At 36.7% G+C, this 17949-nt stretch overlaps 1 protein-coding gene across 1 annotated transcript; it reads left to right on the top strand.

Moving 5' to 3' along the window:
* The first annotated feature begins 475 nt into the window (after positions 1-475).
* LOC103232529 (triosephosphate isomerase-like) lies at positions 476-1705 on the top strand. Its single transcript, XM_007992641.3, has one exon. The coding sequence runs from the start codon at positions 503-505 to the stop codon at positions 1250-1252; it is 750 nt and encodes a 249-aa protein (XP_007990832.1). The 5' UTR covers positions 476-502; the 3' UTR covers positions 1253-1705.
* Positions 1706-17949: the final 16244 nt, after the last annotated feature.

Here is a 17949-nt window from a genome sequence, read left to right as displayed (position 1 = left end):
GAGATTAAATTAGGAATAAATTGAAAATTGGAACCAATAATGAGTAAGAAGATCTTAAAGGTAATAAAAAGTCACCCATCAAAGAAAAGCCCAAGAACTGAAGGATTAACTGCTGAATCCTGCAAAGCATTTTTAAAAAGAACTAACACCAATTATTCTCAAACTCTTCCAGGAAATTAAAGAGAAGGGAAAACTTTCCACCTCATTTTATAAGGCCAGCATTTCCCTGATACTACAATCATAGTAGGACACCATAAGAAAACTGCAGGCTGATATGCCTGAAGAACATCAGTGTAAAACTTCTCAACAAAATTCTAGCAAACTGAATGTAACAGCACATTAAAAATATCATTTGCCATATTCAAGTGGGACTTATCCATTGGATGTAACGATAATTTAACATACTTAAATTAATAAATGTGATATACCACTTTAACAAAATGAAGGACAAAAAATATGATTATATAGAGACACTGACTTTCAGCGCCTCGGCTCCAGCGCCATGGCGCCTTCCAGGAAGTTCTTCGTTGTGGGGAACTGGAAGATGAACGGGCAGAAGCAGAATCTGGGGGAGCTCATTGGCACTCTGAATGCTGCCAAGGTGCCGGCCGACACCGAGGTGGTTCGTGCTCCCCCCACTGCCTATATTGACTTTGCCCAGCAAAAGCTAGATCCCAAGACTGCTGTGGCTGCACAGAACTGCTACAAAGTGACTAATGGGGACTTTACTGGGGAGATCAGCCCTGGCATGATCAAAGACTGTGGAGCCACGTGGGTGGTCCTGGGGCACTCAGAGAGAAGGCATGTCTTTGAGGAGTCAGATGAGCTGATTGGGCATAAAGTGGCCCATGCTCTGTCAGAGGGACTCGGAGTAATCGCCTGTATTGGGGAGAAGCTAGATGAAAGGGAAACTGGCATCACTGAGAAGGTTGTTTTCCAGCAGACAAAGGTCATCGCAGATAATGTGAAAGACTGGAGCAAGGCCGTCCTGGCCTATGAGCCTGTGTGGGCCATTGGTACTGGCAAGACTGCAACACCCCAACAGGCCCAGGAAGTACGCGAGAAGTTCCGAGGATGGCTTGAATCCAACGTCTCTGAAGCCGTGGCTCAGAGCACTGGTATCATTTATGGAGGCTCTGTGACTGGGGCAACCTGCAAGGAGCTGGCCAGCGAGCCTGACGTGGATGGTTTCCTTGTGGGTGATGCTTCCCTCAAGCCCGAATTCGTGGACATCATCAATGCCAAACAATGAGCCCCATCCATTTTCCCTACCCTTCCTGCCAAGCCAGGGACTAAGTAGCCCAGAAGCCCAGTAACTGCCCCTCCCCTGCACATGCTTCTGATGGTGTCACCTGCTCCTTCCTGTGGCCTTATCCAAAGTGTACCTTCCTTTACTGTTTATATCTTCACCCTGTAATGGTTGGGACCAGGTCAATCCCTTCTCCACTTACTATAATGGTTGGAACTAAACATCACCAAGGTGGCTTCTCATCGGCTGAGAGGTGGAAGGTGTGGGATTTGCTCCTGGGTTCCCTAGGCCCTAGTGAGGGCAGGAGAGAAACCATCCTGTCCCTTCTTACACCGTGAGGCCATGATCCTCCCCTCAGAAGGCAGGAGTGCTGCCCTCTCCCATGGTGCCCATGCCTATGTGCTGTGTACGTGAACCACCCACATGTGAGGGAATAAATACCTGGCACTAGAAAAAAAAAAATGATTATATCAATAGGTGCTGAAAGAGCATTTGACAACATTCAACATCTGTTGATGATTAAAAAAAAAAAAAAAAAAAAAAAAACTCTTAACAAAATAGAAACATAAGAAATGTGCCTCAACATGATCAAGTTCACATAATGGCAAGCTCAAGCTAACATTATTCTCAAACGTTCAAAGTTGAAAGCTTCTCCTCTAAGATCAGGAATAAGACAAGGATCCCAACTCTAGGCACTTCTATTCAACATAGTACTGGAAGTTTTAACCAGACCAATTAGGCAAGAAAATAAATAAAAGGTATTTATATAGGAAAGGAAGAAGTGACATTATCTGTTTGTTGTTGACATCTTATAGAAAATCCTGAAAACTTTATCAAAAAAACTGTTATAACCAATTAACAAATTTAATATCATTAAAAGTTACAAAATTGAGATACAAAAATCAGTAGCGTTTCTAGGAAGTAATGACAAACTATCTAACAAATAAATTAAGAAAAAAAGTCTCATTTTTAATAGTATCAAATAATAAAATACTTCAGGTAAACTTAACCAAGAAGGTGAAAGGTCTGTACACTGGAAGCTATAAGACATTGATGAATGAAAATGAAGACAAATAAATGGAAAGACATCACATGTCCACAGAAAGGAAGAATACATATTATTAAAATGTCCATACTACCCAAGGTGATCTAGAGATTCAATGCAATCTCTATCAAATTTACAATGTCATTTTCGATAGAAATAGAAAAAATATCCCAAAATGTGCATGGAACCAGAAAAGACCCCAAATAACCAAAGCAATCTTGGGCAAACAACAAAGCTGGAGGCATCAAATTACCTGAACTCAAATTATACTAAAAGGCTATAGTAATCAAAACAGCATGGTGTTAGCATAACAAGAGACACATTGACCAATAGAACAGGATAGAAGACCAGGGATAGAAGTAATTCCAAGTATTTATATGGTCATTGGATTTTCAACAAATGTACCAAGAACACACATCGGGGGAAAGACAATCTCTTCAATAACTGGTACTGAAAAAATTAGACATGCAGAATAAAAAATCCACATGCAGAATAAAATTGGACCTCTATCTCACACCACACAGAAAAATCAGCTCAAAATGGTCAAAGACTTAAATGTAAGACCTGAAACTGTAAAGCTACTAGAAGAAAACATAGAGGAAAAGCTCCGTGACCATGGTGTGGGCAATAATTTTTTAATAGGATTTCAAAAGCACAAGCAATGAAAGCAAAAGTAGACAAATGACATTTCAGCAAACTAAAACCTTCTTCAAAGAAAAGAAAAGAAATAACAGAATGAAGAGATCACTCATAGATTGGGAGAAAATATTTGTAAACCATATATCTGATAAAGGGCTAATATCCAAAACATATAAGATACTTAAACAAGTCAACAGCAGAAAAACAAATAACCAAATTAGAAAATAAGCACAGATCTGGACAGATATTTCTCAAAAGAAGAGATACAAATGGCCAACTAATATATGAAGAAAATGTTTAACATTTCTAATCATTAAGGAAGTGCAAATTAAAACTGCAATGAGAAACCACCTCATATCTGTTAGAATGGCTATTATCAGTAAGACAAATGATAACTAGTGTTGGTGAGGATGTGGAGAAAATAAAACCCTATTACACTATTGGTGGGATTATAAATTACTACAGTAATTTTGCAAAATAATGTGGAGGTTTCTCAAAAAACTAAAAACATAGTTATACAATATGATCCTGCAATTTTACCATATGATCCAATAATCCCACTTCTTGGTAAATATCCAAAAAATTGAAATCAGTATGCCTAAAAGGTCTGTACTCCCATGATCATTGCAGCGTATTTAAAATATCCAAGATATGGAAGCACCCTCAGTGTCTACCAATGGAGAAATGAATAAAGAAAAAATGGTGTACATATAATGGATAACTATACCGTCTTTAAAAAGAAGGAAATTCTGTCATTTGTGACAACATAGATGGAACTGAAAGACATTATGCTAAGTGAAATAATCCAAGCAGAGAAAGGTAAACATTGTATGATCCAACTTATATGTAGAATGTAACAAATTCAATCTCACAGAAACAGGGTAGAAAGGTGTTTACCAGAGGCTAGGGAGAGGGTAAGGGATGAGCATAATCAAAAGGCATAAAGTTTCAGTTAAACTGGAGGAATAAGTTTTAGTAATCTGTTGTACTGAATGGTGATTACAGTTAATAATAATATATTGCATATTTCAAAATTACCAAAAGAATAGATTTTTAATGTTCTCATCACAAAGATATAAGTTGGTGAGGTGATAACACATATTCGTTTGATTGACTCTTTCTACACATAGATCAAAATATTATATTGTAACCCATAAGTGTATACAATTATTATCTGTGAATTAAAATACATTTAAGAAATAAAGAAAAATCATGGCAGACGGGAGGCAGGACTAGATTGTAACTCCGAACAGAGCAGCATGTGGAGGCTTGCATTGCTTCTGCAGGACTCGGGAGATACCCCAAATATGAGTGACCCAACTGCGGAAGTGGAAAAGGGAGAACCTCATATCCCAAACACACATCCCCAGTGGAGAAGTTGAAGGTCTGTTTGTGGGAGAAGTTTCCAATTTTTCCTGGAGCTGAGTCAATTTAGAGAGACGAGCAAAATACAGGGGTAGAGGAATCAGCAAAAAGGCCCTGGGAGCTCACTGCATCCCCTATCAGGCCATTCCTGCCTGGCACCACAGGGATTCATCGGGAGGGTGGCCAGAGGAGCAGGGGTTAAAACTCCTCAGGGAGAAGGAAATCTCTACCTGAACTTTGTGACAATTTGAACAAGGCAAGAAGCCTAATGGCCAGAACTCAGGGGAGGGCACAAATCCAGTGTACAGATTCCACAGGCAAGGGAAGAACCAAGCCCTTTTCTTTCACATTTGGGAGGCAGGTAGCCTGGGGCAAGTTTTCAAGCCTGTCTTGCCCTCTACCTGGAAACAGACACAGGGCTGTTGCGGGGACATGGTGGTAGTGAGGCTGGCCCTTCGGTTTGCATGGGAGCTGGGTGAGGTCTGTGACTGCCATTTTTCCCCCATTTCCCTGACAACCTGCATGACTCTGCAGAGGCAGTCATAGTCCTCCTAGGTACACAACTCCAGTGAGCTGGGAATCTCACTCTCATCTCCCACAGCAGCCACAGCAAGACCTGCCCAGGGAGAGTCTGAGCTCAGACATGCCTAGCCCTGCCCCAACATGATGATGCCCCTTCCCTATCCACCCTGGTAATGGAAGATAAAGGGCATATAATCTTGGGAGTTCTAGGGCCCCATTCACCACTGATCCCTCTCCATACGACTACATTTGAAGCTTTCTGGAAATTGCCACACCTGGCAGAAGACCAACCAGCACAAAAATAGACCATTAAATCATCAAGCTAAGAACCCTGACAAAGTCCATTGCACTGCCCCCCCGCCAGCCACCTCCACCATAACAGGTGCTGGTATCTACAGCTGAGACACCAATAGACAGTTCACATCACATGACTCTGTGCAGACAACCCCCAGTACCAGCCTGGAGCCAGGTAGACTCACTGGGTGGCTAAGCCCAGAAGAGAGACAAAAATCACTGCAGTTCAGGTCAAAGGAAGCCACATCTGTAGGAAAAGGGGGAGAGTACTATACCAAGGGAACACCTTGTGGGACAAAAGAATCTGAACAACAGCCTTCAGTCCTAGACCTTCCCTCTGACAGAGCCTACACAAATGACAAGGAACCAGAAAACCAATACTGTTACTATGACAAAACAAGGCTCTTCAACACCCCCAAAAGATCACAAAAGTTCACCAGCAATGGATCCAAACCAAGAAGAAATCCTTGATTTACCTGAAAAAGAATTCAGGAGGTTAGTTATTAAGCTAATCAGGGAGGGATCAGAGAAAGCAGAAGCCCAATGCAAGGAAATAAAGAAAAAAAAAATCATACAAGAAGTGAAGGGAGAAATATTCAAGGAAATAGATAGCTTAAAGAAAAATTAATCAAAAATTCAGGAAACACTGGACACACTTTTAGAAATACGAAATGCTCTGGAAAGGCTCAGCACTAGAATTGAACAAGGAGAGGAAAGAAATTCAGAGCTCAAATACAAGGAACAAAGACAAAGAAAAAAGAATAAGAAAAGTATGAACAAAGCCTCCAAGAAGTCTAGGATTATGTTAGTGACCAAACCTAAGAATATTTGGTGTTCCTGAGGAAGAAGAGAATTCTAAAAGCTTGTAAAACAAATTTAGGGAAGTAATTGAGGAAAATTTCCCCAGTCTTGCTAGAGACCTAGACATCCAAATACATGAAATACAAAGAACACCTGGAAAATTCATCACAAAAAGATCTTCACCTAGGCAAATTATCATCAGGTTATCCAAAGTTAAGATGAAGGAAAGAATCTTAAGAACTGTGAGACAGAAGCACCAGGTAATCTATACAGGAAAACCTATCAGATTGATAGCAGATTGCTCAGCAGAAAGACTACAAACTGGAACAGAATTAGAAAAAAAATTTTTTTAATTCAGATGGAACTAAAAAAGAGCCCACATAGCCAAGAATGACTAAGCAAAAAGAACAAATCTGGAGGCATCACGCTAGCTGATTTCAAACTATACTATAAGTCCAAAGTCACCAAAACAGCGTGGTACTGGTATAAAAATAGGCACATAGACCAATGGAACATAATAGAGAACCCAGAAATAAACCCAAATAGAGCCACTGATCTTTGACAAAGCAAACAAAACCATAAAATGGGGAAAGGACACCCTTTTCAACAAATGGTGCTGAGATAATTGGCTAGCCACATGTAGGAAAATAAAACTGGATCCTCTTCTCTCACCTTATATAAAAATCAACTTAAGATGGATTAAGGACTTAAACCTAAGACTTGAAACCATAAAAATTCTAGAAGATAACATTGGAAAAAACCCTTCTAGACATTGGCTTAGGCAAGGATTTCATTACCAAGAAACTAAAAGCAAATGAAATAAAAACAAAGATAAATAGCTGGGACCTAGTTAAACCAAGGAGTTTTTGCATGGTAAAAGGAAGAGTCAGCAGAGTAAACAGACAACCCACAGAATGGGAGAAAGTCTTCCCAATCTATACATCCGACAAAGCACTAATATCCAGAATCTACAATGAACTCAAAGAAATCAGTAAGAATAAAACCAAACAATCCAATCAAAAAGTGGGCTAAGGACATAAATAGACAATTCTCAAATGAAGATATACAAATGGCCCACAAATATATGAAAAAATGCTCAATATCACAAATGATCAGGGAGATGCAAATCAATGCAATACCACATTATTCCTGCAAGAATGGCCATAATCAAAACATCCAAAACAGTAAGATGTTGGTGTGGATGCAGTGAACAGGGAACCCTTCTACACTGGTGGTGGAAATGTAAACTAGTACAGCTGCTATGGAAAACAGTGTGGAGATTCCTTAAAGAACTAAAAGTAGAACTACCATTTTATCCAGCAATACCACTGCTGGGTATCTACCTACAGGAAAAGAAATTACTCAAAAAAGATAATTGCTCACATATGTTGATAGTGACACAATTCACAATTGCAAAGTCATGGAACCAACCCAATGCACATCAATCAATGAGTGGATAAAGAAACTGTGATATATATGTGCGTGTGTGTGTGTGTGTGTGTGTATGATGTGATATATATATGTGTGTGCATATATATAATGGAATACTACAATAAACTGTGATATATATGTGTGTGTATATATATATGATGGAATACTACACAGCCATAAAAATAAATGAATTCACAGCATTTGCAGTGGCCTGGATGAGATTGGAGACAATTATTCTAAGTGAAGTAACTCAAGAATGGAAAACTAAACATTGTATGTTCTCACTGATATGTGGGAACTGAGCTATGAGGACACAAAGGCATAAGAATTATGCCATGGACTTTGGGGTCTTGGGGGAAAATTGGAGGAGGGCAAGGGATAAAAGACTACAAATATGGTGCAGTGCATACAGCTTGGGTGAGGGGTGCACCAAAATCTCACAGATCCCCACTAAAGAATTTATTCATGTAACTAAATACCACCTGTACCCCAATAACTTATGGAAAAATAAAATAAAGTTTAAAAATTATTTCCCCTAAAAATATTTACAATGCATGTGTTAGTATAAATGCAGTGCAGAATAAATTCATCATAGCCTCATGGTATGATGGTTAAAAACCTGAAGTCTAGGAACAGACTCCCTGGGTTAATAGCTTCCTTCTCCACTTACTAGCTATGTGATATGGACAATTTTTAAATCTCCCTCTGACTAGTAACTTCCTCTATAAAAAATGAGAATAATAATATTATTATTGAAAGAATTAAATGAATTGATTTATAAAAATATTGTGGACAGGTCCTACTACAGTGTATGTGCTAATTATTATTACTATTTATCTGGGAAGATAATTTCTGAATTAGCTCTTGAAAAAAGTCATGGACAGAGATTGCTGGAAGAAAAGAGAAGACAGCCATGCCTAGATCCTGGTAGGTATGGAGGCCAGACTCAGCAAGGTGGTCATGGCTTGAGTGCCTATAATCAGGGACACCATTAAGCATAAGGGTAGAAAGTCACTCACTGCATGAGTGAACTCACATTCACAATTGCTACAAAGACAATACAATACCTAGGAATACAACTCACAAGGGATGTGAAGGACCTCTTCAAGGAGCATTGCAAACCACTGCTCAATGAAATAAGAGAGGACACAAACAAATGGAAAAACATTCCATGCTCATGGATAGGAAGAATCAATATCGTGAAAATGGCCATACTGCCCAAAGTAATTTATAGATTCAATGCTATCCCCATCAAGCTACCATTGACTTTCTTCACAGAATTAGAAAAAAAGCTAGTTTAAATTTTATATGGAACCAAAAAAGAGCACATATAGCCAAGACGATCCTAAGCAAAAAGAACAAAGCTGGAGGCATCATGCTACCTGACTTCAAACTATACTATAAGGCTACAGTAACCAAAACAGCATGGTTCTGGTACCAAAACAGATATATAGACCAATGGAACAGAACAGAGGCCTTAGAAATAATGCCACACATCTACAACCATTTGATCTCTGACAAACCTGACACACACAAGCAATGGGGAAAGGATTCCCTATTTAATAAATGGTGTTGGGAAAATTGGCTAGCCAAATGCAGAAAATTGAAGCTGGACCCCTTCCTTACACCTTATACAAAAGGTAACTCAAGATGGATTAAAGACTTAAACATAAGACCTAAAACATAAGACATAAAAATTCTAGGAGAAAAACTAGGCATTACAATTCAGGACATAGGCATGGGCAAAGACTTCATAACTAAAACACAAAAAGCAATGAGAACAAAAACCAAAATGACAAATAGTACCTAACTAAACTAAAGAGCTTCTGCAAAGCCAAAGAAACTATCATCAGAGTGAACAGGCAACCTACAGAATGGGAGAAAATTTTTGCAATCTATCCATCGGACAAAGGGCTAATGTCCAGAATCTACAAAGAACTGAAACAAATTTACAAGAAAAAACCAAACAACCCCATCAAAAAGTGGGCAAGGGATATGAACAGACACTTCTCAAAAGAAGACATCTATGCAGCCAACAGACATATGAAAAATGCTCATCATCACTGGTCACTAGAGAAATGCAAACCAAAACCACAATGAGATACTATCTCATGCCAGTTAGAATGGCGATCATTAAAAAGTCAGGAAATGACAGATGCTGGAGAGAATGTGGAGAAATAGGAACTAACAAACCCGCATCTTCTGCACACATATTCCAGAACTTAAAGTAAAATAAAATTTAAAAAATTTAAATCACAATAATGTTCCATTGCATACCAGTCAGGATGGCTATTATTAAAAAGTCAAAAAAACAATAGACGCTGGCAAAGCTGCAGAGATAAGTGAACGCTTTTATGCTGTTGGAGAGAATGTAAATTAGTTCACCTGCTGTGGAAAGCACCTTGGAGATTTCTCAAATAACTTGAAATGGAACTACCAATTGGCCCAGCAATCCTGTTACTAGGTGTATATCCAAAAGCAAATGAATTTTTCTACCCAAAAACACATGTACTCATATGTTCAATGCAGCATTATTCACAATAGCAATGACCTGCAGTCAATCTAGGTGTTCATCAATGGTGGATTGGGTAAAGAAAATATAGTATGTATACACCATGGAATACTATACAGCCATAAAAAGGAATGAAATCACGTCTTGTGCAGTAACATGGATGCAACTGGAAGCCATTATCCTAAGCAAATTAACACAGGATACTAAAACCAAATACTGCATGCTATTACTTATATGTGGCAGCTCAGCAATGGATTATACAGATGACAACAAGAGACACAGGGGATTGCTACAGGGAGAAAGGCTTGAAAATCTAACTATGGGGTACTATGCTCACTTCCAGGGTGATGGGTTCAATCACACTCCAAACCTCAGCATCATGCAATATACCCATGTAATAAACCTGCACATGTACCCCCAACATCTAAAATAAAATAAATGCTGACATCTGAAAATAAATGCTGAAATTATAAAGAAAAATAATTTTTATATATGACTATATATGAATATTTATAATTGAATATATATGAATATATAATATATTATATTATGAATATATATATTATATAAATATATAATATATATTTGAATATATAAATATATATAATATAGTATATAAATATAACAAATATACTTCCATATATATGTATATATGAAAGTATAAACTATCTTCCAGATCTCTAACCTCAGAGTTTATGGTCTTCTCAATGAAATGACACAACTATACACCAAGATTATAATGCAGGATAGCATATATTCAAGTACCAGGCAGTATGGTAAAGATGTGTCAATGATATAGAAATTCAGAGAAGTGAAAGATTACATTTTAGAGTTATGGTCCTTAAGAAAATTCTCATGGCAGAGGATATTAAATGTTTGTTATGTTGCATGACAATGTATTAATTCTATAGTTTAATGAGCAAACTTCTTGGTGTTATTTTCCCACCATACAGAGAGATCTAGGGTCTCCTTAACCTCCAGAGTGGGAACAAATAACATTTTATGTTTTAGTGGAAGTGAGAAGGGGTTGTCATTCTGAAGATAACTTTGTTTGGGGGAGGAAGCCTAATAGAAAGAATGATAATTTAGTGACTGTTGTGAATTGAATTGTGCCCTCCTCCAATTCATATGTTGAAACTCTAACCTCTAGTATCCCATAATATGACTGTATTTAGAGATAAGGCCTTTAAAGAGGTGATTAAGGTAAAATAAGGTCTTTAAGTTGGGTCTTAATCCAAGATGACTGGTGTCCTTAAGATTAGGATACAGACACAGGGGGAAGACCATGAGAAGACCCAGGGAAAGTAGGGGAGTCTACAAGCCAAGGAGAGACACCTCAGAAGACACTAACCCTGCCAACAGCTTGATCTCTGACTTCTAGCCTCCGGAACTGTGAGAAAATAAATTTTTGTTGTTTAGGCTACCCACCCTGTGATACTTTGTTGTGGAAGCCCTAGCAAACTCATACAGATACTTATAATGAAAAAAAATTATTTAGCTCCTGTTTCTGCTGGGCACTTCTTTCATGTTGATCTGGCTCAGTTAATGTTGATTGGCTTTGCTCATGTGTTTGAAGTTCTTCATCAGGTGAAGGCTGAAGTAAAGGCTGAGTTCACTCTCTTATATGGAAGTGGACAGTCTTTCAGCTATGATTCCTAGTTCTCTCCATGTAGGCTCTTAATGCTCCAGAAGGCTTACCTGGGCTTCTTTACATGCTTCTTAGGATGGCATGAGCAGGAAAAAAAAAAGTGAGCTCCATAGTGAAAGCACTTTTCAAGCCTCTTGCTTGTGTCACATTTGTTAATATCATATTAGCCTACACAGGTCACATGACCAAATCTAGATGAAAGCAGCAGAGAAAACGACCTCTTGATGAGCATAACATCAGAGTCACCTTGCAAAGGGCGCATATGTAGAGGGAAGAAAATAATTTGTGGCCAATTTTGAAATTTACCACAGAGAAACTAGGATTTTGGTGTTTCAAAGATTTAAGGGAAATGAATTTGTTTCCCACAAATACCTATATCCTTGGAGACTGGTACAAGGACTGTACCAAAAGTAGAGAAATTTTGATCCATGTAGAGCATAGTGCTTTGAATGTAGGCCCTAAACATCTATAGCTTGGGAGTCTTGCTGGTTCCTCATGACCAAGTTTGGCAGAACAGAGTAAAATTTCCATGAGACAATCAAGCTTCAAGGGACCATGATGGGTAAAATATAAAACTAAAAAATTAAGAAATACTTTAAGGATTCAAGCCATAGGATAGATAATGGAGAATCAGAGTCAAATCAGCATCAGTAACTATAAGAAAAAGCAACAGGCAAGAATGACTCTTAGTGGTACACCAAAAGCCCCTGAAAGTTTAACACAACCATGAGGAGCAAGAAAGTACTCCTGTATAAACTTTCAAATGATTGACTTTGAACTTTTCATCAAACTTGATAACTGTGTGCTCAAGCTGGATTGAATTTGATTTAAAATCATAAATAAATGTTATTTATATTGCATTCCAAATATACTGATAAAAAATTGATACATACACGTAAAAATCAATATGAAAGAGAAGGTCATTTCAAACAGGGTTAATGGAACTAAAGAAGACAAAGAGGAATATGGAGTGTCTTTGAGTGTTTGTTGTGTGTCTGTGTATGAATGAGAGGCAAAAGTGGTACTACAGAAACTCCAAAGTACCTGAACAGAAGACATGGTATGTATTATGGCTCGCTTTCAATGCAAGAACAAGAAGTTTAGATTATATCTGATTAGCTGTAGGGAGGCACTAAACAAGAGAAATGTCAAAACAACAGCAACAACATTATTTTAGGAAGATGGAAAATCCCCAAAACTCCTCTGGGTATTCTCAAGAGCGTCAAGAAATTTTCATTAAATATCACAAATTAAAATGTACTTTGATTCCTTTAAATTTAAGATAATAACACCTGCCATTTGGCACTCTTAGGAAGATGTAGGAGACATGACATGAAGTCAGATGTGAAATAACAGGGATGTGCTGGCTCAGAATTTTTACCTAGCTAATGAGAAACCCGGTCTCAGTTGTAATCATTGCTTTCATAATTTTTTCAGTGCCTATATGTGCCAAGGAGTGTGTGCGTTGGTGGATCAATCATGCAGCATAATGTATTGGAAAAGTAAGGGCTTGGAGTCACACAGGACTGATTTTTCATTCTATCTCTACTGCTTATAGCTATGACACTTGGATGGTGTTTTTTTTAAATCATTTTATGCCTCAGATTCCTTATATGAAAAATTAAGGAGGGGTAATAATGTACATATCTTATAGTTTTTTGTGATAAATATATGAGAAAATGTACATGAAGCACTTAGCATTGTGAGTACTGGTCATAAGTATTTACTAAGTGTTAGAGCTAGACACAAAATAAGATGGCATTCCCCCTTATTCTTATCATTCTTCCCACCTGGGCCCAGGCTCACTCCTGACATTACTAATCATTGCAAGAATTCAGACCAAGCGAAATGTTCAAATGGGCAATGACACGTCAGATTTTGTTTTTGTTCATGCTCCATTGAGAAAGGAGTTAGTTATGGAAGCAGTTACTTGAGAATTCATTTTTTTCCCCGAAAGATGAGGTTGTTTCAGACACTTTTTCAAAAACAATTCAGTCTGTGTCCTTGAGACAGTTAATGAGATATGCTAATTCAGTATAAATAGGTCTGCTATGAATTCTTTATAAGAAAACATCTGCTTGGCTCACTGTGTTTCGCTTTCTAGGGAGGAAGTCAGACTTTAAAGACAATAAGATATGATAAGGTACAAGACACACCGCCTTAAAAAAAACAAATAACGAATTGTTTCTCAGTTCAAGCTCTAGGAGAACTAATGATTAGACGATACAAAGCAAAGAAAGATGACTCGTAAAATTCCAGTGAATGAGACACTAGACATGTAGGCAAAAAGGTTAAAAGGCCACAATAACAACTCTGAATAGTTGAGTGAAGTTGGAAAAAATCATGCTTGCCTGAATTAAACCAATGTAACCCAAAGAAATGACGCTGTTTCTAACTATGGCTCAGGGCCCAAAAATAATTTCGTCCTTGAGAAATATGTCAAAAAACCCTGTTAAGAGGTTTTAGGTGTTTTACCCCTCCCCTCCTCTTGCCCTACTTCCCTCCACTTCTCTTGCCCCCCTCCCCTCTCCTCCCTTCTCCTCTCCTCTTTTCTCTTCTCTTCTCTCTCATTTTCTCTTTACCCCAATAGCAATTTTTCAGAAGAAGGAACAGTCAAAAAAAAATGAGAAATTTATTTGCTAGTTAAATTCTTGGGAGCAAGACAAAATTGTATTTGTACAGAAGTACAAACCAGAGTTTTTACTTTAGTTTCCCTGGTTTAATACAATTGTACTAAAGGAAAAAATATTTAACGTCCTCAATTGCTATACAGACAATTATAGCTGTGTTGCTTATATGCATCTCATTATTTATGCCTGTGGAAGACACACAGCTTATATAAATGGAGAGAAAAAAGAGTAAGCAAGATAGTTTGGTCATTTGAGAAATACAAATTATAGATGAGCTATCTGCAGACTTCTAATGAGAGTTAAAAAGTGAAGCTGGATATATAACTCTGCTGGGAGAAGCAATAATGTCCAATACAAGGCTTAAAGCAGTGGGTGGGAAGCTAAAATGCTTCCAACCCTCAGACCCAATGATGTCCACTTACCCACAAAAAGAGCTCCCTCACACATCTATCATACTAAACTATGGAGGAGGAATGATTAGAGCAAAGAAGGACTAAGAAATCAAGAACAAAGGATAGAAGATACTGAGTAGAGAAGATAGGAAAGAAAGAAATAAAAAGACAAGTCAAGAAGAGGATGGGATGGGAAGAAAATGGAACATGCAGAAGAGGGAAGAGAAAAACAAGAAAGAATTGTGAAACAGCAAATAAAGAAGGAAAACTGGGGTAATATGGAATTATTACATCATTTAGTAGCAGGAGAGTGAAATTCAAGCCTCTTTGTACTAAAACACATTACTGAGGTATACAAGACCCTGTATGCTATCACCTTGTCCTACCTCTCCAGCCTCATTTTTATACCTCTCTTCATGGGCTCTAGCTGCAATGATTTTCTTTCAGTTTCTCCAACATACTTTGCTATTGACTTCAAAGGCCATTTAGTAACATATTATGTACTTTAAAGATATATGGGAATTTTTAGACATCATTTTGTTATTGGTGTCTAAATGAGAGAACATAATTTTATATCGTATTATTAGATATAAATAAATTTTATTCATAATTTCTCACATGGTCAGTTTCTATAAATGATGTCTAAGCATGAAAGAAGAATACAAATTTTTGGCACAAATATGAGTTACAAATATTTTTGGATGTCCTCTGCCATTTCTTTGCCTGATAAATCAGTTTTTGAGAGGAGTAAGTTAAAATCTCTAACTATGATTATAAATTTATCAATTTGGCTCAACAGTTCCATCACTTCTTTAATTTTGAAGCTACATTTTAGGCACATATATATATATATATTCATGATGGCTATATTTTCTACTATTTCTACTATATTTCTACTATTTCTTTCACAGCAACTATTTTCTTCTTTATAATATGCAATGCCTGGAACTACATGTTTATAGATATTAATTTCAAACCTGGAAATTAAACAACACACTACTAAACAAACAATAGGTCAGAGGAAAACAAAGGGGAAATTTTAAAAAATCTTAGCATGAAGAAAAGTGGAAAAACAATCTATCAAAATATATGGGATGGATAAAAAGCAGTTCTAAGGGGGAACTTTATAACAATAAATTCCTACATTAAGAAGAAAGATATCAAATAAACAATCTAACTTTATACCTTGAGGAGCTAGAAGAAAACACTAAGCCCCAAATTAGCAAAAGGGAGAAAATAATAAAAATTGGAATAGAAATAAATTAAATATAAACCAAAGAACAATATAAAAGATTAATGAAGCATACAGTTGGTTTTCTGAAAAGATTTTAAAAAAAAGCCTTTTGCTATACTAAGAAAAAAAGAGAAAATTTGAATAAATGAAATTATAAATTAAAGATGAGACATTACAGCTGATGCTTCATAGATGCAAAGGACTATGACAGAACTATGAACAATTATATGTCAACAAATTGGAAAGCCTCTAAGAAATTGGTGAATTCCTAATGTACAAATTATCAAGACTGAATTAGGAAGAAATAAGAAATCTGAACAGACAAATAATGATTAAGAATAATGAATTAGTGATTTTAAAAAAAAGCCTCCCAACAGAGAAATGCTCATGACCTAAAAGCATCACTGGTGAATTCTATCAAGCATTTAAAGAAGAACAAATATCAATTCTTTACAAAGTCTTTCAAAATTTGAAGAGGAGGAAAATCTTACCTAGTTATTTTACAAGGTTAACATTACTCTGATATGAAAGCCAGAGTAGGGCAAAAGTAAGAAAATAAAAGTAGAGGCCAATAACCCTAATGAACATAGATGCCACAATCCTCAAAAAAAAAAAAAAAAAAAAAAAAAAAAAAAAGCACTTGCAAACCAAATTCAAAAGCACAGTGAAAAGATCAGACACAATCTTTTATCCATGGGGGATTTATCCATGGAATGAAAAGATGTTTCAGTATATGCCAAGAATTAAAAATAATATACCACATTAACAGAATAAAACATAAAAATCACATGATCATGTCAATAGATGCAGAAAAAAATCATCTGACAAAATTCAACATCGTTTCATCATAAAAACTCTTAACTAATAAACTGTACAATTAATGTACCTTAACACAATGAAGGCCGCATATAACAAGCCAGCCCCACCGTTACATCATACTCAAGGTGAAAAACTGAAAGTTTTCCTCCAAGATCAGGAGCAAGACAAGGATGTGCACTCTTGCCACTTCTATTCAATCACAGTCCTGAAAGTCCTAACCAAAGTAATTAGGATAGGAAAAGAAGTTAAAGTCACTCAAATCAGAAGGAAACTGAAAATTGTCTCTGTTTGCAGATAACATGGTGCTATATATAGAAAACGCTCAAGATGCCACCAAAAACCAATTATAACTAATTAATGAATTCAATAAAATTTGTAGCATAAAAATCGACATAAAAAATTCATCGTGTTTCTGTACAGTAAGAATGTGCTGTTCAAGAAAGAAATTAAGAAGATAATTCAATTTGTAATAGATCAGAAAGAACAAAATGCTTAAAATAAATTAAACCAAGGAGGTAAAAGACCTATACACCGAAAACTGTAAAACACAGATAACAGAAATTGAAGAAGACACAAATGGAAAGATATTCCATGTTAATGGATTAGAAGAATTTATATCCTTAATATCTCCATATTACTCAAATCAATCCACAGACTCAATGCAATCCCTATCGAAATTCTAATGGCAATTTTAACAGAAATTTTAAAAATCCAAGACTTTATGTGGAACCCACTAAAGGTCCTGAATAACCAAATGAATAGCCAAAGCAGTCTTTGTCAAGAAGAACAAAGCAGAAGGCATCACCTTACCTGATTTTAAAACACACTACATAGATATCTAATTAAAACAGTGTGGTACTACTATAAAGAAAACAGACATACAGACCAATGGAAGAGAATGGAGAGCCCAGAAATAAACCTACTTACAGTAAATTGACATTTGACAGAGAGCCACAAATACACAATGGGGAAATGCTAATCTCTTCAATTAATGATACTAGGAAAACTGGACCTTTACATTAAAAATACTTAAATTAAACCTTTACACCCAACCATATGCAAATGTCAAATCAAGTGGATGAAAGACTTGAATGTAAGACCTGAAACTCTAAAACTATTAGAAGAGAAAATAGGGAAATCACCTCTTAACATTGGTATGGACAATGAATTTTTTGGATATGACCCCAAAAGTACAGGCGCAAAAGCAAAAGTATCAATCTGAAAAGCTTCTGCAAAGCAAGGGAAACAATCATATATAATACACACACCATGGAATGTTATCCATCCTTTAGAAAGAAAGAAATCCTGTCATTTGCTACAATATGGAAGAAACTGGAGGACATTTTGCTAAGTGAAGTAAGTCAGGCA

Source organism: Chlorocebus sabaeus, chromosome X (genome assembly GCF_047675955.1).
Source record: "Chlorocebus sabaeus isolate Y175 chromosome X, mChlSab1.0.hap1, whole genome shotgun sequence".
Lineage (NCBI taxonomy): Eukaryota > Metazoa > Chordata > Mammalia > Primates > Cercopithecidae > Chlorocebus > Chlorocebus sabaeus.
The sequence above is the reverse complement of the archived record's forward strand: the minus strand, read 5'-3'. Positions and strand labels throughout refer to the sequence as shown.

Excerpts from the sequence above, each read along its gene's own strand:
- LOC103232529 (XM_007992641.3), top strand. The coding sequence starts at position 503 with ATGGCGCCTTCCAGGAAGTTCTTCGTTGTGGGGAACTGGAAGATGAAC.